Below are 25,083 nucleotides of genomic sequence, written 5' to 3' on the forward strand. Positions count from 1 at the left end.
TCATACCGTCTCCGTCGGTCCCTCGACTCACTCCTACATTCCTATGTCCGTGAGAGACAGCGGCACAGGACAGTGGATCGTGAGCTATACATCGACGGTGGACTCTGCAACTTAGACAGCGGAACTGGTCGGAAATCCGGATTTCCATCTTAAAATCCTTTCTTTTTTCTGGTTCTCTGATGCAATTAGACGCTGGTTTAATTAGGATTATCTGTCTATTTTATGATTTTTTTTCCCCTTCTTTTTATTCATATTAAAAAAATCCTAAGAAGGTAAGAGTTCAATTTTGTTTGAATTTGTCGACTTCCAAAGATTGAGTTTAGATTGATAATAATCTTTTGAGATTGACAAGGCTTTGAAACTTCTGTACTTGTGGATTGAAATTTATAAGCAATTTTGGCCTTTTGGTATTGACTATATGTATGTGATTGCTTCTGTTTCGTGGCTTAGCAAATAATGTGTTTGCCAAGATTTCTTTTATTTTCTGTTATTAATTAACTTTGCTCTTATTGTTTCTTTAAATAGTTCTATCCTTTGGATTGTCTAATTGTCACTCGCTACTCTATTTGCACGAGACAAGGAAAGGGTATGGGGAACTGGTCCGAACTTTGCAATGACATTCTAGGACTGATTGTGGATCAGTTTTCGGCAATCGAAGACATTGTTCATTTTGGTGCGGTTTGCCGGCCATGGCGGTTGATCAGTTTCAGTCGCAACTTCTCTACTATTGTTGATCCCTGGCTAATGCTTGCAGAGAAGGAAGACAGTGACAAGCGTGGCTTCTACACTCTCTCCAGCCAAAAGGTTTACCACTTGAACTTGCCAGGAGCCCGCGGCAGGAAGTGTTGGTCCTCATGCGGTTGGTTGATTACTTTGGGGCTTGATTTGGAAATTCACTTATTAAACGCCTTTTCTCGGGATCAAATTCAACTTCCACCTCAACCAACACTCCCTGGTCAATACCCCTCTATTGTAGGTCCAGAAGTTGTCCGCTGGGTGTGATATTGCCCTCCACACCAACTCGTTCCTCTCCTAAAACAACCCTTTCTTGTAAAGATAAAGATGAAGATGAAGATGATGAAAAATGCGTGGTAATGGTGATCTTTTCGTAATTCAATAAAGTAGCCGTGTTGAGATTGGGAGATGAAGTTTGGACTCCTTTAGACAGTGATAATAAAGGTATTTACGATGTCGTTTACTTCAATGGTCAATTCTATGCCATCACTTACAGAGGGAAATTGTTGATTGTTGATATTTCCAATCCTGATCATCCAAAGACAATTGAGTTTGCTGAACCTGCAGAGGGTCTAAACATTTGTGCAAAATTTTATCTTGTGGAGTCAATAGGAGAACTCTTTATGGTTGCACAGGATGTTTATGAGGCCTGTGAACCTGCGACAAGCGACAATCACATTCATGAAACAGATGGTTTTGATGTTTACAAGTTCAATTTTGATAACAGGAAGTGGACGCAGGTGAAGAGCAGCCTGGACAACCGTGCTCTGTTTGTGGGTTTTAATGCCTCCTTCGCCATCTTCCCCTCTAACAAACCATTTAGGATGCGAACCCAACTCTATCTACTTCACTGATATCGACATATATGGTCTTATGAAAGATGGAGCTGGTAAAGACATGGGAGTGTTTCGGATGGAAACTGAGGAAGTGGATGATCACTATGTTGGCCCCGACATCTTTACTCGTGTTTGTTCACCTCTTTGGATTTGTCCTTCTTTCTCCTTAGGGTAGAGGTTGCGGCTGGATTTGTTGCCAGCAAATGACAGATCTAATTTGTGCTAGGCAACTTATTTTTTTCATTACCATGTTGCAATATATCAAGGAGGATGACTCACAACCAAAGAAGAAAGGGAATAAGAGGAGTGGATTGAACCGGATGACTCGAGTGGATTCCATCTAAACGGCTGTGCTAGTCATTAACATACATTCCCTGCACTCGGAATAAATAGCGTAGGTAACTAAAGGCTCACAAAAAAGTTGTTGCCCTTTTTTCAGTTTGGTATTAAAAAATCTTGCTACTAAAGCCTCAGTTTATAAATAAGTGAAACCCCCCTTAATTGGCCTAATTCAACTATATGGCCCACAAGTAAGGACTTTTCTTTTTAAATTTTAAACGGTTTTGTTGAGTTATAGTTTCTATATCTTTGTATGATACCTAGCTTAGATGGCTCGAGGTTAGTGCAGTTGAGTTTTGATCTGGACGACAAATCCACCAAATTCGGTTTGGTTAAATTTATTCGATCTGGATCCTAATTTTGAAGTAGATTGACTATTGAACTGATGTTACCGCAGATTTTTTTTTTTTGGAACTGGGAGTTTTGTATATATATATATATATATATATATTTTTTTTTTTTTTTCTATAGAGGTGGGGATTGAATCGCGGAGGGGGGAAAGTATCAGCCAGGAGATTCGAACTCAAGACCTCTTGCAGAGCATGGGCATGAAGCGAACCATGACTCACCAACTGTGCCAGGCAGATATTGGCATGTTGCAGATTTTATTTACGCGTGAATCGTTAACCATTCTCTATATATTCTAGCTAATATGGAAGGTATAAAGATAAGGGGAAAAAGAATTTCCCAATTCAAGGAAGCGTTTTAAGCCCCCTATCTGGATCTGAATGTGGCTAATTAAAAGGAAGAAAAGAAAACCAAAAGCCAGATTTAAGAAGAGAAGAAACTCATGATCTCTTATGAAATCCACACAACCTATTTTCATCTCTATAGGTTTAAGCAGGGTTGGGAGCTCCTCTGTGTTGATGGTGGTGGTGGTGGTGATGGTGATGGTGGACATCGAGTAAGGTAGGCTTGGTCTTCAACCAGCCAGCGATCTTCTCATTCACCTGAGCGGTGGTAGTATCTTCGTATATGGTATCAAGCTTTTTGTCCAATGAGTTAAACTTTCTGATGCTTATCATCATCGGTGGTGCTTTCTCCATCATCGTCCCATGCCTTGTCTTCGCCGTTTCTGTCACCTTCGCCGTCGCCTTCCCCATCTGCTTCTATGCTCTTCTCTTCTCTCTACCAGGAATTCAAAACACTCAAACGGAGCCTTAGGCAATACTCACTGCTCTATGGCAATGAAGCTGAGGCCAAAAAACCCTAAACTGATATTTATGTATGCGAAAATGTTCTGTGTTGCGACTTGTAAGGGGGGGGGGGGGGGAAATGCACAACACAACACTTAAGAATTCAAACGAAAAAATATAGACAGTGACATCTTTTTATCTGCTCAAAGGTTTGATGGACACAACACTTAAGAATTCAAACGAAAAAATATGGACAGTGACATCTTTTTATCTGCTCAAAGGTTTGATGGACGGTTGGCTTCTTAAGTGTGGTGCACTGTCACTGCACCGCACTTGAGAGGATAAATTTGGGGGAGTTGTGCACGCCATGCCCAGACACAATGGGGTGAAATAACCACCCCACCCCAGGTAAGGGGGAAATCTTGCATTCTTGTCCCTAGATGCCAACGTACTCTCATTAGCTGTCACGTGCACGTGGCCCCTACCCTCCCCAATCGAAATTTTCTAAAATACCCTTTAAGATCCTATTTCTTTGGCTACCAACGTTATAACAAGCAGCAAAATTTTTTCCATCCTCCCCCACAGTATTTTTGGAAGGCGGCTAGCTTGACCGGTATACCGGTAATAACCTGTAAAGGTGGGGGAAACAGGTCTCAACTCTCAACACTGGAATCAAACTCACGTGTCGGCAGCCCCATCACTCATGTGTGGTGTTTCACCGGGAACCTCCACTGGTCGGTAGTTTCTTTATCCTTTACTTTAAATATCCGTAAAAGTTACGCTTGATCCCATGGGGTTGAGATAAATCTGGACCATTGAAACTCAAAAGGGTGGGACCTCTTTGGGACCCACTGATCTTTCCCCAGTCTCTTCGTTTTACAGAAAAAGTAAGAAAAAAAATGGGAGAACGTGGAGGTGAACCAACGGTTACCAGTGATCTGGATAAAAATGGCATCATCCATCATATCATTTGCTTTCTTTGTGGACGTATCGTTGACATTAATTTGAATTTGCTGAATTTCTATGTTGACTCACAGTGACTGGGAAATTGTCACGTAAGATTCCATTGTGCATACATGTTTGTAATTTTGTATAACATAATATATATATATTAAACGGAAGGTGGATTGTTCGCACTATCTTTCAGATATTTATTTTAGAAAAAATAAAAAAATAAATATTGATTAGAGGAGGAGTTTTCTCTGTGGGGGAGTGTGGCCCTTGCATTCGTGAGGGCAAGTGAGAATTTGCATAGAAGCATCTTAGAGATCAAGATTTCCTTCTTTCATAGGGAGTAGGGGACGGTCATTCCCCTCGCCCCACCATTGTGTGCTAAGTGTGGGCAATACACTATTCCAAGGAAAACTTTTCTCCATATTGATTTTTCAATGATTCTCCAAATTTTTATAGCACCCGTTCATCTACAAAGACAAGGGAGTTGAAAAGCTTTCTCTTTTCTTTTTTTTTTTTTTTTTTTTAATTATAGTGTATTTTTAGGGTTTACATTAGGGTAATTCTAGAATTGCATCTCCTTGTTTTCTCTATAAATTATTAGCAATAGGGGGTTATTAAGGTTATGTGGCGTTATTAATTTGTAAACATAGATAGGCATGAGGAAGAAAGCCTATAACCCTTTTCTCCATTCCTAGTAATGACTGCTCTCATTTTATTGTAGACGTAAGCACATTGTTGAATAGTTGGAAAAATCAAATCTTTTTTCCCATTTATGTCCAAATTAATGGACAAACGCAATGGACTAATATATGCAAAACTAATACCACAAATGATCAAATAAACCAAGCTACAAAATGAACACTTCAATTTATAATGCGGAAAACCCTTCCAAGGTGAGAAGGGAAAAAACCATAGGGTCTTGTCCAGATAAATCTTCCATAATAATAATAAAATATAGGATTATATTCTTTCTCTAGAGAATACTAGAGGCTACCAAACATCAAGAGAAACCCCTCCTTTTGGATCACAAAATAACTCACCCAAATAGGTGGATTCACAAGAGTATAGAAACCCTCATCTCAAACCCGTTGTGGCAAATACATGAGAAATTAGAGTACCTCCCTACTTCCCTTGACAAAAAGAATATTGTCACACCGTAATTCACGTACGAAAATCAACACCTCAAGTAAGTAAAATCGGAAACGAGATCTGTGAAACCCTTTACTAGCGATTCATATGCAAAATAGAACTCGAGAGAAAAATCGTTCGAAACCAAGTTAAAAAAATCTTGTTTCAGTGGGCCTCTTTTTTCCGTACATGAGGAGAAATCCATCACGAACCACGTTGGCTCCATTTGGTTGCAAGGAGAATTAAAGGGAAGGGAAGTGAAGTTTTCATATTTAAAAAAGAAAATTTTGTAAGTATTACCCCATTTAACAATATCACTAACTCCAAATCATTCCATATTTAGTTATTAATTTCTACTTTACTTTGTATCCATTTTTCTTTGGTTTAAAATGTAAACTAAAAATTATATGTAAAATGTATCATTACTAAATATGGTAAGAAATCCGTTACCAAAAAAGTATGTATGGTAAGAATTTAAGTAGTTTATATAATCACATGGGGTAATGATTACAAAAATATTTTTTTTCAGATTTAAAAAATTTCTCTTCCCTTCCCTTTGATTTCCCTTGCAACCAAACAGAGCCGTTGTGATTGTTTCTTCTTTCGGTTTTGTTGTGTTTCCTTCATGTGTATAGGTTTTCATTCAACATAATAGTTATTCTATAATTGATCACCTAGAAACGTCTAATGTGTAGATCTTTAATTTTAACGTGGCTTAGTTATATTGGTATTTATAGAAATTAAATATCATTGGTGTGTTCTATCCTAACAATGATTTTATTTATTTATTTTTTTTATTTCTTTACATCGAAGCAAGAAAATCCTAGGAGTAAGCCATTTGATAACAAGTATACCCCTTAATATTTGTGAACTTCAAAGATAAGTATAAGGCCATGAGATTATTCATGCAAATGAGAAACCATAATTTTAGCCTTTTAGGATCACAAGATAACAAAATTAAGGCCATGGGACTTTACATAAAAATGAGAAATCATAATTTTAGTCTTTTAGGATAACAAGACAACATAATTGGACTTTTTTATTATTTTAAATGGCCTTTGTTATAAATGCAACTTTTGACCCATTGAAAAACAAAATTAAGGAAAATGAGGACAGTTGTAGCTGGCTTGAGACTAATGCAATAGAGTCTAGCCATTATGAGGTTTCAAGTCCACGATTTTCTGTTCCTCATCTAGTCTAGATCCCCCCAACCCCATTCGATAAAAAAAAACGATATATACTTTCATAATCAGATATCAACACATGGAGTTCATGAAAATTTTAATTTATTTCTAAAATTTAGAAAAATAACATTTAAAGTTTCCATTCTAACAAAAAAAAAAAAAAAACATTTAAAGTTTCCTTTTTCAAAAATATACTTCTAAAAATTATGATACATATATTTAATATTTGTTCATCACAGATTTATAAAACTAGGTTTAAGACCCATAATAGAGTTCATCACTTCTCAAATCTCAATAATCAATAATTTGTATTGCTGGGTTAATTTTTATAAAATAAAATCAATAAGAAATTAGCCCTTTCTGAAATTATCACATATTATTGAACTTTGAGCCTTGTGATCATATACTTTGAAACACATGATGTCTGGATAGCCCTACATGCCACATTCAAGGGTGCTAAAGAAAAAGATAATTAATGAGAGAGTTGTTTTGATTAGTTTGACAATTTTGACCTGATTGATCAATCTCCCTCTGGAATCCTCATTGTTTTTTTAATGTAAAATGAAAAGAAGAAAAAAATGTGCATTGAAAAGTAGGAAACTTTTGAATGGAAGAAAATTTTCATGTAAAATATCATTGCCACAGAAAATTTGACTGTGAAACAAATGGGGCAATATTCTAATTCTATAAAGGCCAGATTTTAATTCTCTAAATGATACTATAAGTCATATTCAATAAGATACTCGCTTTTAAAATATGCTTTAGTAATTTCAATTAATATTTCTTAAAAAAAATATCCAAGATTCTTAAAATTAAATATTCATGAAGATTTGACAGAAAGCATCACTACCAATTTTCCTAAATTATTAAAGTCCAAGTGTAGAGCCTCTAAAACAAAGTACCAAATTAAGTAAATACTAGAGGCTACTAGCTATGTATTATGGAGTTAATTCTCTGAATAGTTATTTAAGGGATTTTCTTATTGACACCGCTTAAAGTGTCACATAATTTATTTTTTGGTAAAGAGGTGTCATATAATTTGTAACATTATTTTTTTTGCCTATTTAGTGTAATATATTTTTTGTTCAATGAAGATAAACCCTATCATTTCACATGTATACTAACAAAAATACGCAAGATTAATAAACTTTAGATAATGAAATAAAATAATGATAAGTCACTTTCAAATTAGTTTGATTTTTTTTTAAACACTAACTTAAAGAAATTTTAGAAATGAATCAAAGAGAAATCAAAAGAAGGTTACAAGTTTTAATTGGCTCAGGATGATAGCATAGCCTTTTTCTGTCCTATAGCCCCTCTGGCAAGCAATAACCACAAGGCCTCATTCGAAAGCTACTAAGCCTTAAGCTTAATTATTAATTTACCTCAACCGAATAGGAAGACCTTAGAGACAGGGCATCTCTTCAAAGCGTGCTTTTGTTTGCTCCGGAAGTAAGCATGAACCGGTCACAGACGCAACCAAGCTACATCTTTCTTTTTTTCTTGGAGGGGGGGGGGGGGGCGGGGGAGGGTGGCGCACAGCCACATACACCTATATATAGTGGTGTCATTTAGATAATCCCTTATTTGATGTTGGATGTTAAATTGGAAATGCCTAGAATTTACATTCTAAGGAAGAGTAGGGATGAAATTGTCATTGACTGACATAGAATTTAGCCATCAGTTGGGGGCAAAAGAAAAAGTAAGAAGGAATATGACACAGGATATGCCCTTCAGAGTCTCAAAGGCTGAAGGCCGCCCAGTTTTTTTCTGCCACCTTCTGTCGTAAAAGATAGCATCTACCCTTCAAAACAAAGAGCCACACACGCACACAGAGGGAGGGAGAGAGAGAGAGAAGGAGGTCTCACAGGTCTAAATCATGCCATGTGAGAATCTGAATCATTCATGTTGGAAGGGAGCTTTTCAAGACAAGGTAACAACATAGAGAGAAAAAGAGGGTAGTTCGGAATTTTATCCTCTGCTGTATTCATCTTGCGGCGCTGTAGGTTCCATGTGTGCCATGTGAGGCCTGCTGTGCACACATGGCATCTGCAACACCGCACGATGAGTATAGCAGCGCTACAGATACAACAGTGGATAAAAATCCAACAAAAGCAGGCCAAGGGAGAGAGGAAGAGGATATCCAATGGTATAACCCTCAAGCTGTCAAGCATATGCTATTTACTACATAGGCTTATCCCATCGTTTTGTGTCCACCACGCACCACCCCATGCCAATGCCTTATAAAGCTCATAAGCAGTCCCCGGCAAAACCCAGGACCAGTTCAAGCAATCAGAGATGCGGCGAGCTGAGGCGCCCTTTGTTTGGTTATGTTTTGCTAAGCTAATCAGTTGTAGGCAGCTCTCCCTTGGCAGGTTCTAATGGATTAATGCTTTTATTTGCATTTTGGTCTCAATGACCCGCCAAAGGAGAGTTGCCCTCTGACTGTTTCAGCTTAATTATTGTCATCATCCAATACCCAAATGCTTTTCTTCTCTTCTCATGCAAAAGGTTTGATATTTAAATTAATTAATATATAGCACTACTTCAGAAGAATCATTTATATATATTGTTATTCTTCTCCTACAATAATTTCTCTTCCAACTTCTATGTGAATCAACAATGGTGGAAACACAAAGTATCTTTACTACTGTTTTTTGATACTTTCCTTTTGAGTAAACAAAAACCCATTTGTTTGTCTTATGAGATGTGCAGTTCATGGCCCATGGTGAGGAAGAATTAATTAGTGTTTTTAATGTTTTCCCTTGAATAACCAAATACCCATTTGTCTTATGGGATGTGTAGTATATATGTTATTGGTGAAGTCTGATCTCAACTTAATCCAAGAAGTACTGGTGATTCTTCCGTAATATTCGCGGCATCCAACTTGAATTTTTAAAGAGCCATTTATACTTGTTAGGACAATTTTGTATATTTGGGGATTAGGGTTTCTCTATATTGTTATATGTGAGACGTTATATATAGGGGGTTAGGGATTGAATCTTTATTTATTGAAATAGGAAGCTCATCTTATCGTTCGATCGTGGACGTAGCCCACATTGGGTGAACCACATAAATATATGTTTTATGTGTGTGTGATCTTCTTCTTCGATTTTCTTTTGCAAATCGTTATTCTACTGCGTTGTTAATTCCTAACAATGCTGTTTGGTGGGCTAGCTAGCCGTCTGGGTGCATTCCCAAAGGTTCACACAGACTGAAAGGCTTGAAATAGTTTTTCTGAGTTAATTGGTTGGAGATCGACCTGCCTAGTGTGAGTGAGGAAAGGGTTTCTATTGAAAACCTTTTCACTTACACCATCTTTTTCAGGTTCACTAGTTTTACAAAGGAAGAAGCAAGATACTATAATGGCATATAACACTTATTTAAGCTAGTTTTCAAAGAAATATATCATTAGAGGAGCATGATATATAGCTGCTTTGGTTTTCTGGTTTTATCATTCCTTGAAGAAATATCTCTTCCTCGATCATGTTGATCTTGCAGGATTTCTTCCATGTTCTCTATCTAGATATGGTTAAATTTGGCTTTAGATGGTTCATCTAAGCAAGTTTATGCTACACTTAAAAAAGGAATAAAAGACCTTCTGGTTGTGATAATGTACAATATACTTCCTTATCAAAAGCAGTTAAGTATAAATAGATAAGATTTTAGTAGAAAATGTTTATGGGTTTTTACCTGGAAGCAATGGTGACCAAGAAAAAACTTAAAAAAAGACAAAATTTCAGTCTAATGTGACCTAGTTTTATTAGTTCCTTTTTCATGCTTGAACTTTTTTTGCCCCTAAAACAATATTAGACAAATAATATTTTATCTAACTATATTGATCTTGAAATGATGGCTCATCAGGGATATTAAACTCATCTAAGACTTCAAAATATAAAATGGAATTGAAATTATTTAGAAGTCATAAAAGCAAATGTGTACATAAGACATTAATAGAAGGATATTGAGGATTGATATTTTGTGTTTTTGTGAGTTAAATTGTGTGTATTTTTAGGGTTTATATGGGGATAATTTTGAAAATTGTCTTCTTTTTTTTTATTTTTTTATTTTTTTTATTATTATTTTTTTTAACCCTTTAAATTGGTAACAATGGAGAATATTAGGGTTATATATATGGGAAATTCTTAGTAAACAAAGAGACATGAGAAGACAACTTGTTTTTGCTAAGGATTAGAAAGAATTGTATTAATATGTGAGAAAAAGTTACCTCAGAAAGACAGCTTGTAACCCTATTCTTCATTGCTAAAGAAGTCAATCTCATCTCACTGTGGTATGAATATCAATCGACATCCTCTACTTCCACCTGCCCCTACTTCTGTGTGCTCCCCAAACGCAGCGAGGCGCGCAAAAACCGTCTTACCCCTACCCGAGCACTTTGCCCGAGTAGGGGTAAGGCGGTCTTTGGGCGCCTCGCTGTATGTAGAGCGCACACAAAAGTAGGGGCAGGCAAAAGTAGAGGATCCGGACTCTACGGATATATCCTTGCGTTGTTTTTGTTTGATTGCTATTTCCTTTTTGTTACGCCTGGGGTTGTATACATACCAGTGGAAAAGTTTCTACTGTACTACTTTATGCTGCTAATATTTGCGACCTACGGTGAAATTATTTCATTTTAAGACATCACGGCATTTGTGTGCATGTAGTGATTGATCAAAATATATATATAGACTAATCTCAAATCATTATTTTTTCCTCCCCACTCACTTGGGATCCTTTTTTTTTTTTTAATTAAAGGGAAATTAAGGGAACTAAAATTATTTAAAAAATAAAATAAAATTTTTAATCATGACTGTGTTATTTATTTGAAATCTATCAAATATGATAATTAAATTTTTCAAGGGGATTCTTTATTGTCCTGTTCAAATCCCGGGATTTGTTTTTATTTTTAATTTTGTAATTCCCTTGTCTTAACTTCACTTTCAACCAAATGGGTTAAGATCGAAAATATGGAGTTATAGTTTTGTTAACAAGAAATCAAATTTTGGCTATTTTGGATAGGGGAAAAGAACGTTGTCGGGCTGCATAGATTATGTTAGCGCTTCTTATGTCTATCTCTCTCCTCACTCCTATGAAATGACATACCTGCCCTCTATTATGGGAGAAGAGAGATGGACACGGAGAGGTGTTAGAGTACTATGCAAGTACGCAATCAGAGTGGAAACTCATTCCAGATGAATAATTAGATAGCCTTTTTTTTTTTTGTTTCGGTTTTGGGTCAGTAGAGGTTTGTACGATACGAAATGAAACCATTTTTATTATTTATTATAGGGAGTTGTGGATATTTTAAAACAAAAAAAAATTAGTTTTCTGTCCCATATGTATGTCTCTTTCTTCCTCAAAAGAAGGAGATAGAGATGTCTTTTAATATAGGGAGAAAGATAAACTAATGGGAGTGTTGGCATAGGCCATACTCTAGGACCGGATTTTTTTTTTCAAAATTAAAAATCTTAGTTCTGATTAAATACCTAAATTACTCTTAGACATCCAATGGGACCACATCTCCAAGCAAAACACTACTTTTTTTTTTTTTTTTGGTTGAACCAAGCAATACACTACTTAAATCTAAATGAAGTTGGACTTTTTAGATCCATCATGTCAAAATGATTAAGAAAATAACCAAATTACCCCTCAATCATAAATGGGCCGGACTTGCTGCATCTTGTGGTGGCCATAGAAATATATTAACACAAATAGTACGAAACACAAAAAAAACAGAAAAAAAAAAAAGAACAAAGATGACATTGAGATTTAACGTGGTTCACACACCAATATGATGTATTACATCAACGGGCGAAGTTGAAAATCATTCACTACGTAATGGAAGAAAAAATACAATGGAGATCTCTCAAGAACACCCAAAACGGCACAACAAAAACTCTTTCCCCAGAAAACCCTAACTCAAAAATCCTCATATCTCACTTGATTCCCTTTGCTTACACAACAAGACGATAAAACATATAAATACTCCTCCAAGTCGGGTCAATCCATAGGGTCAGATCAAACCGGAGTCTATCGGCCCAAGTCCTCTGCTACCATCACAAACATCACAAAAAATCCCATTCAGATCATCACAAAAAATATTGGAATAGAGTAAACATCGAAACAGATATAAGAATTCAAGACACACATAACAAAATATAATAGGCCTAGTCTACTAAACAAGTCCATTAGCAAATGCCCAAGTAATTTGGCCTTCCTTTCCTCCTCATTAGGCAATTTGACCAAACCATTACAAGAATAGGTGGTTATAATGGAAGACCTACACAAGGCAATATCCAAAGACAAAAGACTATCTTAAGTCAGTCTACTTGAGTCATACACACATGGAAAGCTCTTAAGGGTTCTCTATAGTCAATAATTTCACAAGTAGTTGTCAAAGTTTTTCAACCTCTAAGTTGCACAAACTATGATCTACAAAGGGAGGATTCTATTCGAGGCCCCTTTCGAGGAGGATTCGCACACTTTCACAGCCTGAGTATGCATGAAGCACAAAATGAAGTATCTTCTCTACAAGTATTCTTAGATGAATAGTTCAGGTATTATTCAATGCATAAATCATAGATATTATAAAAATAATTTAAAATATAAAAAAAAAAAATCTTCCCATGTTTTTTATTTGTTGACTTTGTATATATTGAATTGAATGTGAAAATATTAGGTGTTTAAGAAACTACACTTCTTTCCACCCAAAAATAAATAAATTTTAGAGGACTAAGAGCTCAGTACCTAAATGAGACAGAGTGGTTTCTTTCTTGCCAATTTTCTAAACGAATTTGAGCAATAAGGATATTGGGATTAAGAACTGATTACTTATTGCCATTCTCTTTTGAAGATTTGTTCTAACAAGTTCAGAATTTTGGATGCAACAGTCTATTAGGTACTTCGCCAAAAGCTTTAGAGTTGATAATGGAACACGTTAAATCAAGCCCTTTAACTTATCTTATACTTCTTATCAAGAAAAAAAAAAAAAAAAAAAGTTATCTCATACTAGACTGGCTCAATCTAACACACATACATTAGATCGAACCTATTAGACACATAAAAGACCACCACGCTCCCACTCTCACTCTAGGTAGCCTTTTCCAAACAGCTAACTAAACCCATACTAGGTTGGTTCAATCTAGCCATTAGGACTAGAATGGAGAAACTTATGATAATGTAGCTTCTTTTCTTTCTTGTTAGTGATATTTTCTTATCTTCTTATAAAAAAAATTTTAATTTCACATTTAATATGTATTTTTATGATTTAATTTGAAAAAATAAAATGTGGATTATGATAAAAAGCTATTAACAAGTTTATCCTTATATGGAGCCGCGTATTGTTACCTAATTTTCTCTAGGTGAGAACTACAACAACTCAATTTTATCCCAACTAAATGGGGTCGGCCTCTGGGTGATAACTGTCAATCTTAAATATAGGAAAAAGAACGTTGCTCGGTCGCGTGGACCCTGCACCTATACACAAGAACGAGCAAAATTACCGCCCCCACCCCTCCATGAAATAAAAAAATCCATCCTCATTGGACCTTGTGTTGGTGCAAAGGTCATGCGATCAAGCAGCGATCTCTTACCCCTTTAAATCTATAGTGTGTTATCCATGGGTACATGAACTGCCCATTTGACCTGAAAAATTAAAAAGTACTTTAGTATGTGTGATCAATAAAAATAGAAAGTATTTTTGGGGGGAAAAAATTGGTCTGCTTCTTTTGGAGAGGGAGAGGGGGGGATTCAAACCCTTTGGTCATGGATTTGGTAGCACCTTTGGATTTAGTGACAGCTAGACGTGATTGAGCGTCCACATGATACCAATTAAATCTACCAAGCAAGTGGTCTTCCAATATGAACTGTCTAGTTGTGAGCCCCATCCCTACCTACAGAATTGCACGCCAATTGGGGATTAATTGGTGTTAGATTTATGGATTCCGATACTTGATAAAGTGGTGTTTATATGATAATTAATAGAAAATTTTCCAATACAAAGGGACCCTTTCTTGCACACCAACCACCTCTCAATCACATGACTTTATAATGTGGTAGGATGATTGTAGGATATATCTGGGTTCCTCTTGATAAGTTCAATTTTAGTGGTTTATCTCAACCATATGGTTCATCATACATGAATCTGTGGATCCAAATATGTGGGTCTAAATCCTAATCTTAATATTGGGTTCTCACTTTTGTAATTTTGGCCCCTGAGAGACTCTAGTGGACATATTTATTTGTTTATGATATCTTTTCCACTTTATAACTTTTTTTAATGCCTAAACTGGGAGTGTTCAATGGTCTCCCCCCAAAACCCCCATGCCTCAATTATATACATTATACAAATTTGTGGTGCAGGGGCAATGCTCTGGCATATTCTATTGGAGATTTTCAACATAATGGTGTTGGGAATAATCCCACATTGGAAACGTTGGAGTATATACTTTGGTATATTTAATATAGCCTTATCTATAGTTTAAGTTATTAAACAAAAGGTTGCTACGGTGTATGTGCGAGCTACCGTGTATGGGCGAGGTCTTTCGTCCGAGCGCGCACGCGCACGCGTACGCGCGGTGTGGGCAGTGGGCTGTAGAGGCGTTAGTGGCGCACGCACTTGGCACTTTGCACGCTTCGAGCAAAATCTGATCAGGACCTTTCCTTTTGATCAAGTGGTCCGATTTGAATCTGGATGAGATCAATGTATTCAGTTGATCAACAATTATGGTGGTTAAACTTCTGGACGGTTTAGATCGTACAGTTACGATCTAACGGACCAGGTTCAAAATTGATCAACAATTATGACTGTTATGTGTTTGGATGGTTTAGATCGTACAGTTACGATCTAACGGCCCAAATTCAAAGATGGAAGAATCCATCAGTTGGGAACAGGTGCCAAGTGGCTTATTAATATTCAGAGGATTTTCAAATTTGAAAAGATCCCAAAAACGTTCTCTTCTTCTCCTCATTCTCAGAGTGATCTTGCAAAGAGTCTGTTTTGCTGCAGGAAACAGATTTCTCTGCTACTGGCTTTCTTGTTTTCAAAAGACTTTCTAAAACTGTTTCTAGGCTTCGTTTGTGCAATACGCAGCCAGGATAATCAACACAGTTTGAGGTTTCATTGTATCCTGGGAGACAATTCGTCTGCAACCTATTTACATATGGAAGTAGGGACGAATTTCGTCTTAAGGAAAGTGACTCTGTAACGCGCCTTGAAGGTTCAAGCCAATTCCTGTTCTAACATATTCCTGGTCTCCAAGTCATCGCTGACTTCAAACTGATACCTAGATTGTATTGATATGTAATTTCTCCTACTTGTATACACCTCTCTCTCTCTCTCTCTCTCTCTCTCTCGTAGAGACCTGAACCTTAGTGTTTACTCTTTGTCACAAGAGTTAGTTACAATGACATTGTAATCAAAGGGAATAGGAGAGACCTGAACCTTAGTGTTTTACTCTTTGTAACAAGATTTAGTTACTGAGATTGTAATCAAATGGAATTTTCCCTCCTTTGTACAGGTAGGGTAAGGGTGTCAAACTCAAATCGAAAACATACATTGCAACTAAACCGAGTCGTTTATATCAAAACTGTGAAATCGTTTATTGAATGGTTTGGCTTTGATTTCAAAATTGAGACATTTGGTTAAATGGTTTAAACTGAATTGAACTGTTTAAACCAACGATAAACCGATTGCTATATACATAGTAAAGTCAAGTCATTCATGGTTAAAATAAACAATTATAACAAATCCTACTAAAAGCTATGAGACATTAAACTTTTTGAATAAAAAGAAATTAAAACATATAAACAATTATAATCTTACAATTTTATTTTTAAAAAAATATAACAATAATCAATTCAATTCAATGTTAAATTTACATGTTTTTCAATAAAAATTAAAAAAGAAAAGAATTGATTGAATAAAAAAAATTTAAAATCTAATGCAACCAAAATTGATTTACTAAATGATTCGATTTTAATTTTATTTAAAAATCTTAAGTTAAACCGAACCAAACAGTTTACACCGAAACTTTACCATTTAACATCCTAACATGAAAAAGACCCACAAGACTTGACTACTGTGACAGTATCCAAGGGGAAATAATACGTAGATGCTTTTCTTAAGCACTATTCGCTTTTTGAAACTTCTTCTCACTTTTTCCTCTGACCTTAATTAATGTCATATTGAACTTGGTCAGAGGGTAGAACTCACATATTTTCTACTAAAAACCAAATGTGTCTTTATTAAATACAAGTGAACAATGCAACTAGGCCTGTAAACGGATTGGATTTGGTTCGGATACGGATCGGATGTAATCGGCTTTGAATATGTTTTGGTCAAATAAAGATACCTCTAAACAGATTCGGATAGATTTGGATGCGGATCAAATTTGGATTTTTGACCATCTGTTTACACCTCTGCCTTGTGTAACTCGAACCTTCCTCCCACTAGTGGATACAATTCACTCTCAATCCATAGTTTTAGATCATGATTCTCTTCTCCTCATATTCTAGAACTTGTTGAATCTTCAAAAACCCTTAAGATAGTTATTTACTTAATATTTTATAATTAAGTATTCGAATTCGAATTTTTATCGGAGTATTCAGGTTTTTTTCCGGATATCTCTAATCGAATACGAAAGTCCCTAAACGGATACGGATGCGGATCGAATTCGGATTTTCGATTAACCATTTACAGCCCTAAATGCAACTACCCCAGTTTCTATCTATTCACCATGGAGACCTGAACCATTGACTAACAAATGCGTCTTCCCCTTCAAAGTTCAGAGACAACATGGCATCAAGTCAGGAATAGCAGCTGGGTCTGCAGACAGAGGAGACCGGAGAAGGGAGGAAGAGGAGGAGCGCAGAGGACAATTTTCACTGTTCCAAATTCCCAAATCCGGAGGGAGGAGAGCAGATGACAATTTTCACCGTTCCAATTTCCCAAATCGCAACCCATAAAGAAAGAAGCTTCGGTCTGGGTCTGCATCGACAGTGGCCTTCCACTACCACATACGAACCCTGACAAAGTCACGGTTCTGTCGATTTCCGTTTGTTTCTATCTGCTCTCCCGCACATTCCTGTCCTGTCACAATTCCATCGACGATGCTGCTCGGTCCATGTATCTTCGTCTTCATCTCAACATCAATTCAACTTTCTCTATAGCTCTTTTACACTCTCGAAAAAAAACCCAATTGAGTGCGGGCCATGGCTTTTGCTTCTACTACAATATTGAATATGGTACTCTATGACACTTTACAGGTGTTTGTAATCTTTAGTTCTTCACTCGTTTCACACCTCTTCGTTTACAGTTCATACCCAGAAACCATGAAAGGGGATTGATTGCAAGGGAGCTAAACAAAGACTATCAAAAGTAAAAATAGAATGAGCAGAGAAATGCATTCACATCGCATTAAAGAAACATCGGAGGCCTGCTTTCATGGCTGCTGCCCAGTCCCTCTACTCGGCTTACCAGATGCTCCAAAGCCCACCACTAAACCAATCAACATAGTCGCTGCGTCTCATTACAATTTTGATGCCGCCACAGCCGCTTCTCTCTTGCCAAATACCCAATTCACCAACCATGAGTCCCTCCCTCCATTGGCAGAGGCTCTCTCTCGCTTCGCCACAGCTTACCCATACTATTCCCACACCCATGAGGCCGATCAAATCAGAGCCCAACACTACTTTCATCTCTCCCTCTCCAACCGCGTCTGCTTCGATTACATCGGTTTTGGCCTCTTCTCCTATTCCCAGAATCAAACTTCCAATTCAATTCCTTCATCATCTTCTTCTCCTCCTCCTCCTCCTTCCAACAGTCTCGAATTCCCCTTCTTTGACATCTCCTACAAACCCCCAACTCTGCAATCTCAGACACTTAACAGTGGCGAAGAATCGGAATTAGAATCCAGGATCAGGAAGAGAATCATGGATTTTCTCAACATCTCTGACACTGATTATCACATGGTTTTTACAGCAAACAGGGCATCTGCTTTTAAGCTTTTGGCAGAATCTTATCCTTTTCAATCCAATCGCAGGCTCCTTACAGTCTATGACTACGACAGCGAGGCTGTTCGAGCCATGATTGATAGCTCCCAGAAGCGAGGCGCCCAAGTCATGTCCGCCAAATTCTCATGGCCGAGCCTGAGGATTCATACTGCAAAACTGACTAATATGGTTGTGAGTAAGAGGAAGAAAGAGAAACGGGGACTTTTCGTGTTCCCAGTGCAATCGAGGATGACTGGAAGACGATACTCTTATCTATGGATGAGCATCGCACAGGAGAATGGGTGGCACGTCTTGCTCGATGCCTGTGCATTAGGATCGAAGGACATGGACACATTGGGCCTCTCTCTCTTTAGGCCTGACTTCCTTATCTGCTCCTTTTTCAAGGTTTTTGGGGAGAACCCATCAGGATTTGGTTGCCTCTTTGTCAAAAGATCGAGTGCTTCCGTCTTGGAGGGTTCCACCATGGCTAGAAGCAGCATAGGAATCGCTGTCACTCTTGTCTCAACAAAGAAGCTTTCTCAATTACCCTCTGATGATTCTGATGGTCACTCACAGACCCAAGAAATATCTAAGCTAGAGTCCGAGGAAGATGATTTATCATCCGTCAGGTCATTCTCCGGTCCTATTCTTCTGCAACCTCAGACGAGTACTGGGTTAGGGGAGAGATCTTTGAGCTCAAACAGGAGAACTCAATTGGAAGGATTACAACATGGTTCAACCCCTGAAATTGTTGAAATAGATAGGCCCAATGATCTATTAAAAGCAGAGAGTACAGAAACCAATACCAATGACATGGACAACAAGAGCTTAGACATCGAATGCAAGTATTTGGATCATGCGGATTCTTTGGGGCTCATAGTCATCAGCAATAGAGCAAGATACTTGACCAATTGGCTGGTAAATGCATTGATGAAGCTCCAGCATCCGGAGCAGGGACTTCCCCTCATCAGAATCTACGGGCCAAAGATTAAATTTGACAGGGGACCTGCCCTGGCATTCAATGTGTTCGATTGGAAAGGAGAGAAGATTGAACCCGTGGTTGTACAGAAGCTTGCAGATCGAAGCAATATTTCTCTGAGCTATGGGTTCCTACAGAACATATGGTTCTCAGACATGTACGAAGGAGAGAAGGAGCGTGTCTTAGAGACAAGACACCATGAAGCAACGGGAATGGCAGAAAACAAGAGGAGAGAAAGAGGTGAACTGGGGATAACTGTTGTCACGGCTGCAATTAGTTTCCTGGCCAATTTCAACGACACCTACAGGCTTTGGGCTTTTATAGCTCAATTCCTCGATGCAGATTTTGTGGAGAAGGAGCAGTGGAGATACACGGCCCTTAATCAGGGGACTGTTGAACTTTAAATCCAACTGATTCAATGTTCTCTCAATGTATAATCTTTCATCATCAATGGTAAAAAGTCCCTGAAGTAAACGACACCCCATCATCCAAATACCAGACTCCAGAGAAGGCACCAGAGCTCCTTTTCAAAATTTAATGACCTGCAGTTTTCCAATTCTTTATGTTGTATTAAAAGCTTCCATGTAGACTGAACCTTCAACCTTTCCATTGCAATAAGAGTTGGGATAAGGCTGAGAGTTTAATTGAATTGAGAGCTTCACATTCACATTGAACAGGAGTCCTTTATTACAGGTCGTTCACCTGTGGTTTGCCTCCTTTACCTGTTTCAGCAATCACAATGTATCACCATGAATCAAATTGCAAATACAACATTCTTTATAAATTCCATACCCAAATCAAAATTCTTGTACGCCAGATGAATGCTATTTAACCACAAAAGTAACCAGTCTCATCCTAAATTTAGTGGAATTAGAAAAGGCCATCGATTTGTTGATGATGCGAGTCCAGTCTGCTTGAATTGATGTATGAGGGTTCAAGATACTTGTTGCAGTGAGTGACTTCTGGGTTCTGTTCGGGTTTTCCCAGCGAAGGATAATAACTACATTACATTTTTTTTAATAGCATTGGTACTTGGAAGTGCATCAGAAGAGAAGGTGGGGAGGGGGATGAGCACAGTAAAGGGAATCAGTAGCAATGAGATTGCCTAATCTCCAGTGACTGGGTAAGAATAATGGGAGTCAATATCTGTTTAAAATTCCATTATGAATACTTGAATGGAGGGATATTTAGCTTGGATCGAAGCAACGGATTGTTGTGCATGAGACACGCAGTGCTCACGCCCTTCACTATAGTAAGGTTGACAAACCAACCTTCTCATGCACTCATTCGGCTTCAAGTCTAGATTAGTAGATCCTCTTCACCAAATGTTTTATTTTGTGAATACCACTCCTAGTAATATTTGAAGACATATACTTTCAGAGCTCTCTGCCTCTTCTTTTTCCTTCCCTCTGACTAAAATCTATTCCCAAAAAAATATAGTATATTTTGAAGGTGCAAACCACAGAAATAGTGTGCCTTCAGCATAACACAAAACCAATCATTACAGATTACATGAAGTAAAAGAAAAAAAAAACAATCATTACAGAGGTAATTTGCTAAAGAAACACTATAACACTAGGTTTCTTAAATTTCCAATGCTACTGCCCCCCCCCCCCCCTCCCCACCCCAAAAAACAAAAAAATGTAAGGATTACACAAATTCAGACCTCAATGCTAGAGTAGAATATGACTACCTATTCCCCGCCCCACCCCCATTTTTGTGTTTTATGTGTATGAGAGATTACACGTTGCAACCCTAAAGAATTATCCACCGTGCAGTGTTGAAATAAAAACTACCACATCCTTCTCCTCTAAAGTTGTATCAAGCTGACCGCTTAACTCCCAATCACAATCATTAACAAGGACTAGGACACCAGGTCTCCTGCATACAGTGGCATAAAGAAAGACAAAAACTTCATCCCGTCAAAAGAAACTAAAACAATGAAAGTACTAAAGAACAAAGGAAACAAAAAAGAGTTGGACACTACTAATACAAAGAAAAAAAAAGACTTAATTTGAATGTATCGTAATCAATGTTCACTTCAATATTAAATTAATTTAGAAACTCCCCATAACTTACACAGTATCTCCTTTCATGAACATTTCAGGCCTCTCCTTGATCAAATTGGTACGAACCCAAGACAGCAAGTTGCTCATTGTCAACTGACAGGAACAAGTCAAATGGCACATAGCTTAAGGCTTTAAGCAAACAAGCCAAAAAAACAAATACAAAAATAGATAATAGGGGTAGTTACATGCTACGGTAAGCAACATTGGAATCTTCTTCAATTTGACAAAACATAAAACAAAAAACTTTTGATGAGAGATCGTTACCTTCTCTTCCCCAGCTGGCATATCAACATCAACATTATGGATCTTAATGGATTGGCAAAGAAGCTCAAGTCCACCACTGTGTAGAAAGGTTATACGATAAGAAATCATTCGTAAAGAAAACATGGCATGTTAACAATAATAACAAGAGTAATAAGTAGGAGGAACTAACCATCATAGACCCAGAAGCCTAGTAATATAAGCAAGTCAACAACAACAACACTGAAAAACAATTTCATAATAACAAAAAACTCATGCATCTATGGCGACCATTGTGTTTAGAGCAGCCACTATTACCATTAATAAAAGCATACGATGTTGTTTGGACTAAGATTGTTACTCTATGATATTATATCACATTGAATCGGGTGGGGGTGGGGGTGGGGGGGGGGTGGGGGGGGGGGGTTGGGGGTGGGGTTAGCTTGTTGGTTACTCCATTATCCATTAATATTATTCTTAACATTATCTTATACACGGATTATGATGGCAAGCTAATTCCTCAAACTAATCTAAGAAATCAAGGTATTTCATTCCGGAAGAAGCCTAGAACAGGCAACCCTTCCGCGAATTCCCTGCTAAGGAAGGTGTATCTAAAGAATTATTTATTTTGGTAGAAACTTGCTTCATGTAGTCTATAGACTTGTTTTGTTAATTGTGAGATGCTCTAGGAAAGGTTTTATTCTGCAACATTAAACACAACATGTTCTGAATAAACAAACTTGCACTTCACCTATTATTTAGAAAAGCTTCTCAAGTGATATATATTTAAGAAACTACAGTTGAGGGCCTGAGGGCACCAAATTGAAGAACAGGGCTGGAGAAAGAAGACACCTTTAATGACACTCAAAATGTTTAGAAGTTACTAATTTGACTTATATACATCATCAGTCCAAGGATTTTTGGCATACCAGTTATGTTTCTTATGAACAAACTTAACGTTGCCATACATCATCCATTAAACTGCAAGTTTGAAGGACTGGCATTAGAAAATACCCATCTAAGAGAGGAAACCTTTTTGGTTCCTCACACTTGGTGCATCCACCAAGAATACATATAGTAGATTTTAACCATAAAACTACAGCATAAACAATTAAGGAAGGAGACAATCTGCGTAATAGCAAACTCTGTTGAGAGACCACAATGTTCTTCCTCCCTTGCACTCTCGCTATTCGCTAAACCAGAATTTCACCACAGAAGAATAAGGAACCAACCACCTCAATAGAGTTCTGTATCGTCATTAAAAACATGCACATGGATAAGCGTAAAACTACAAAACATATACATAGAAAGATTGCTAGGATCCTAGGAATCACAGTATCACACGCACAAGTATACCCTGATTGGGTTGCAAAGCAGAGAAATTTTGTAGAAGCCGGAAATAGAGAGAAAAACTTTACCCGAATTCCACAGTGAGTTGCATTATCTCCAAGAATGCTAAGATAGAGGTATGAATTATGGAACCAAAACCCTCAGGGAGCCTTAAGTCGTCGTTCTCCCCTTCGATTCGTTTCTAATTGCACAAAAAAACCTAAAAGTTGACCCCTGCGCGCACCTGGCTGATAAAGAAAGGCATGTCAGTTCTAAACTTCTACCACATGAGAATTACAAGGGATAGGGAAAGCAGGAGACCAGGAGAGATAAGAGCGATTCACCGTCACCGTCACCGTCACCGGAGTAGCAGTTGTCTCGTAGCCGACTGACGATTTGCAGGGATAGGATGATGCAGCTGCCTTGTTTCAGATCGTCCCCGCTACTGCTAATCTGGGGTTTTGCCCCCAAAAGATTCTGATACTTTTGTTTTTAGGGTTTTCTTCTTGTCACTGCGCTAGCGAAGTATAACACATCACTATTAGTCACATGGCAGAACATGGATCAATCCACGTAATAGAACATCTGACAAGCATCTCATTGGTGAATTGTTATCCCCTTCAATTCCTCCAATTCCTCACATAGGGGCGAAAATGACCACCATACCCCCTATCCAAAAAGACTACCTAAGGTGGGGTCCACTCTCCCCTATTGAAGGAATTGGAAGTACCCACGAATAGGAGGTGATAATTATTCTCTCATTGGTACAATTTCATCTTAAATGGAATAGAAGAAATAGCTAAAATTATAAAAAATATCATTTTGTATTTTATGTTCATCTTCATTTGATGGTATTTTAGTAATTTTATTAAGGGTATAAGAACTTTGTCCAAGAGCGTAAGCTTTGCACCAAACACAATAAACCCCCCTCCCAATCCCCCCAATGAAATGTGCAAAAGCCACTCACCTAATGTCCTCGCATGCTCTCCCATTGGCCTCGCACACGTGCCAGAGTCACACTCCCAAAGAGTTGAACAGCTTCCCTTGCTTTCTTTGGACTAAAATTTGTCCATTGAGATATATGTGGCAGCCTCTATCAAATGGACTAACCCATGTCCTGTCAATAGCAAATAGTAAAACATTATTCTTCACTAAGCATAGTGATACCTAAAAGGACCATTTTTTTAATAGGTAAACCCCAAGGAGAGTTGGACTCATGAGTCTCTGTTAGCTAAAACGTGTTTTAAACGCGGTTGCCGTTTGTTACCGTTTAAAATGCGTTTTCCCGTATACTTCTCAACAATATGAGAAAAAACGCATACGGCTAAACAATCTGTTTTAAAATTTGTACCATCCGTTTGCCGTCCGTTTGCCGTTCTCCATTTTTTTTACCGTTTGTTTGACCGTACCGTTCACCGTTTAATTTCGTTTAAAACGCATACCGTAATGCTCCATTTTATTGCCGTTCCCGTATTTGCTAACTAATGCTCATGACCATGGTTTTTGCTCAATTGGGTTTTTTTTTTTTTTTTCGATAAAAGTTCAACTGGTCATTGGTCAGTTTCAAAACCAATACACCACCAATATGTATCACTCGGAATCGCTCTAGTATAAGTTGATTTAGCCAAAAAGGTAACTCTTCAGTGGATTTTTGCCAATACCAACCATACGTATTGATGTGATATTGATCATGGCCAATACCGATATAGATAGGCCGATATAACTTCTTTTTTTTTTTTTTTTATGAACAAGGAATATATATTACTAAGAAGAATTTACAAAACGCTAAGGTGTGACATGGCTCAGTAACTGGAAAGAGCCTCACGTGCCATGCATGTAACATTGCAATAAAAAGGTTCATTACTACGTACTAAAATCCTTTGCAGTATCCGCGGGGCGGCGGTGCACATCCGGTGGCACAGCAGAGGCCTAGTGGTGCCCCGCCGGTACTGCAGAGGATCCTGGTCCTCATTACTACACCATAGGGGTATCAATACCCAACCCGAACGAGCCCGGACCACACCGGACCGAACTCTTAATGGTTCGGGTTCGGTTTGTGGATCCAGAGAGGCAAACAGTTTGGTTTGGTTTGGGCTAGCCCGACGGTGCACCATTAGGCCCGAACCCAAACCGAACCGACCTAACCCGATAAATGAGTAAATT

The 25,083-nt window shown here is 37.7% G+C and overlaps 2 protein-coding genes and 2 long non-coding RNA genes across 7 annotated transcripts; 1 reads left to right on the forward strand and 3 right to left on the reverse strand.

The window, feature by feature from the left end:
* Positions 1 to 565: 565 nt before the first annotated feature.
* LOC122657674 lies at positions 566 to 23,463 on the reverse strand. Its single transcript, XR_006332397.1, has 3 exons — positions 23,453 to 23,463; positions 17,310 to 17,315; positions 566 to 716 (listed from the first exon to the last, which is right to left on the reverse strand). It is a non-coding gene; the product is annotated as an uncharacterized LOC122657674 (long non-coding RNA).
* LOC122658250 lies at positions 17,403 to 17,665 on the reverse strand. Its single transcript, XR_006332456.1, has 2 exons — positions 17,614 to 17,665; positions 17,403 to 17,527 (listed from the first exon to the last, which is right to left on the reverse strand). It is a non-coding gene; the product is annotated as an uncharacterized LOC122658250 (long non-coding RNA).
* On the forward strand, positions 17,713 to 19,843 carry LOC122651480. The gene has a single exon (XM_043845260.1). It carries the CDS (start codon positions 17,713 to 17,715, stop codon positions 19,684 to 19,686), a length of 1,974 nt encoding a protein of 657 aa, XP_043701195.1. The 3' UTR covers positions 19,687 to 19,843.
* LOC122655167 (ubiquitin-related modifier 1 homolog 2-like) lies at positions 21,010 to 23,383 on the reverse strand. Of its 4 annotated transcripts, none has more exons than XM_043850289.1 (5): positions 23,271 to 23,383; positions 23,010 to 23,168; positions 21,616 to 21,691; positions 21,362 to 21,444; positions 21,010 to 21,163 (listed from the first exon to the last, which is right to left on the reverse strand). In XM_043850289.1, exons 2-5 carry the CDS (start codon positions 23,030 to 23,032, stop codon positions 21,046 to 21,048), a joined length of 300 nt encoding a protein of 99 aa, XP_043706224.1. In that variant the 5' UTR covers positions 23,033 to 23,168; positions 23,271 to 23,383; the 3' UTR covers positions 21,010 to 21,045. The 4 variants fall into 4 exon arrangements, with proteins under 4 accessions (XP_043706224.1, XP_043706956.1, XP_043707718.1 ...); XM_043851021.1 differs by having other exon boundaries at positions 23,277 to 23,360; XM_043851783.1 differs by having other exon boundaries at positions 23,010 to 23,164; positions 23,271 to 23,288.
* Positions 23,464 to 25,083: the final 1,620 nt, after the last annotated feature.

Source organism: Telopea speciosissima, chromosome 1, assembly GCF_018873765.1.
Source record: "Telopea speciosissima isolate NSW1024214 ecotype Mountain lineage chromosome 1, Tspe_v1, whole genome shotgun sequence".
Taxonomy (NCBI): domain Eukaryota; kingdom Viridiplantae; phylum Streptophyta; class Magnoliopsida; order Proteales; family Proteaceae; genus Telopea; species Telopea speciosissima.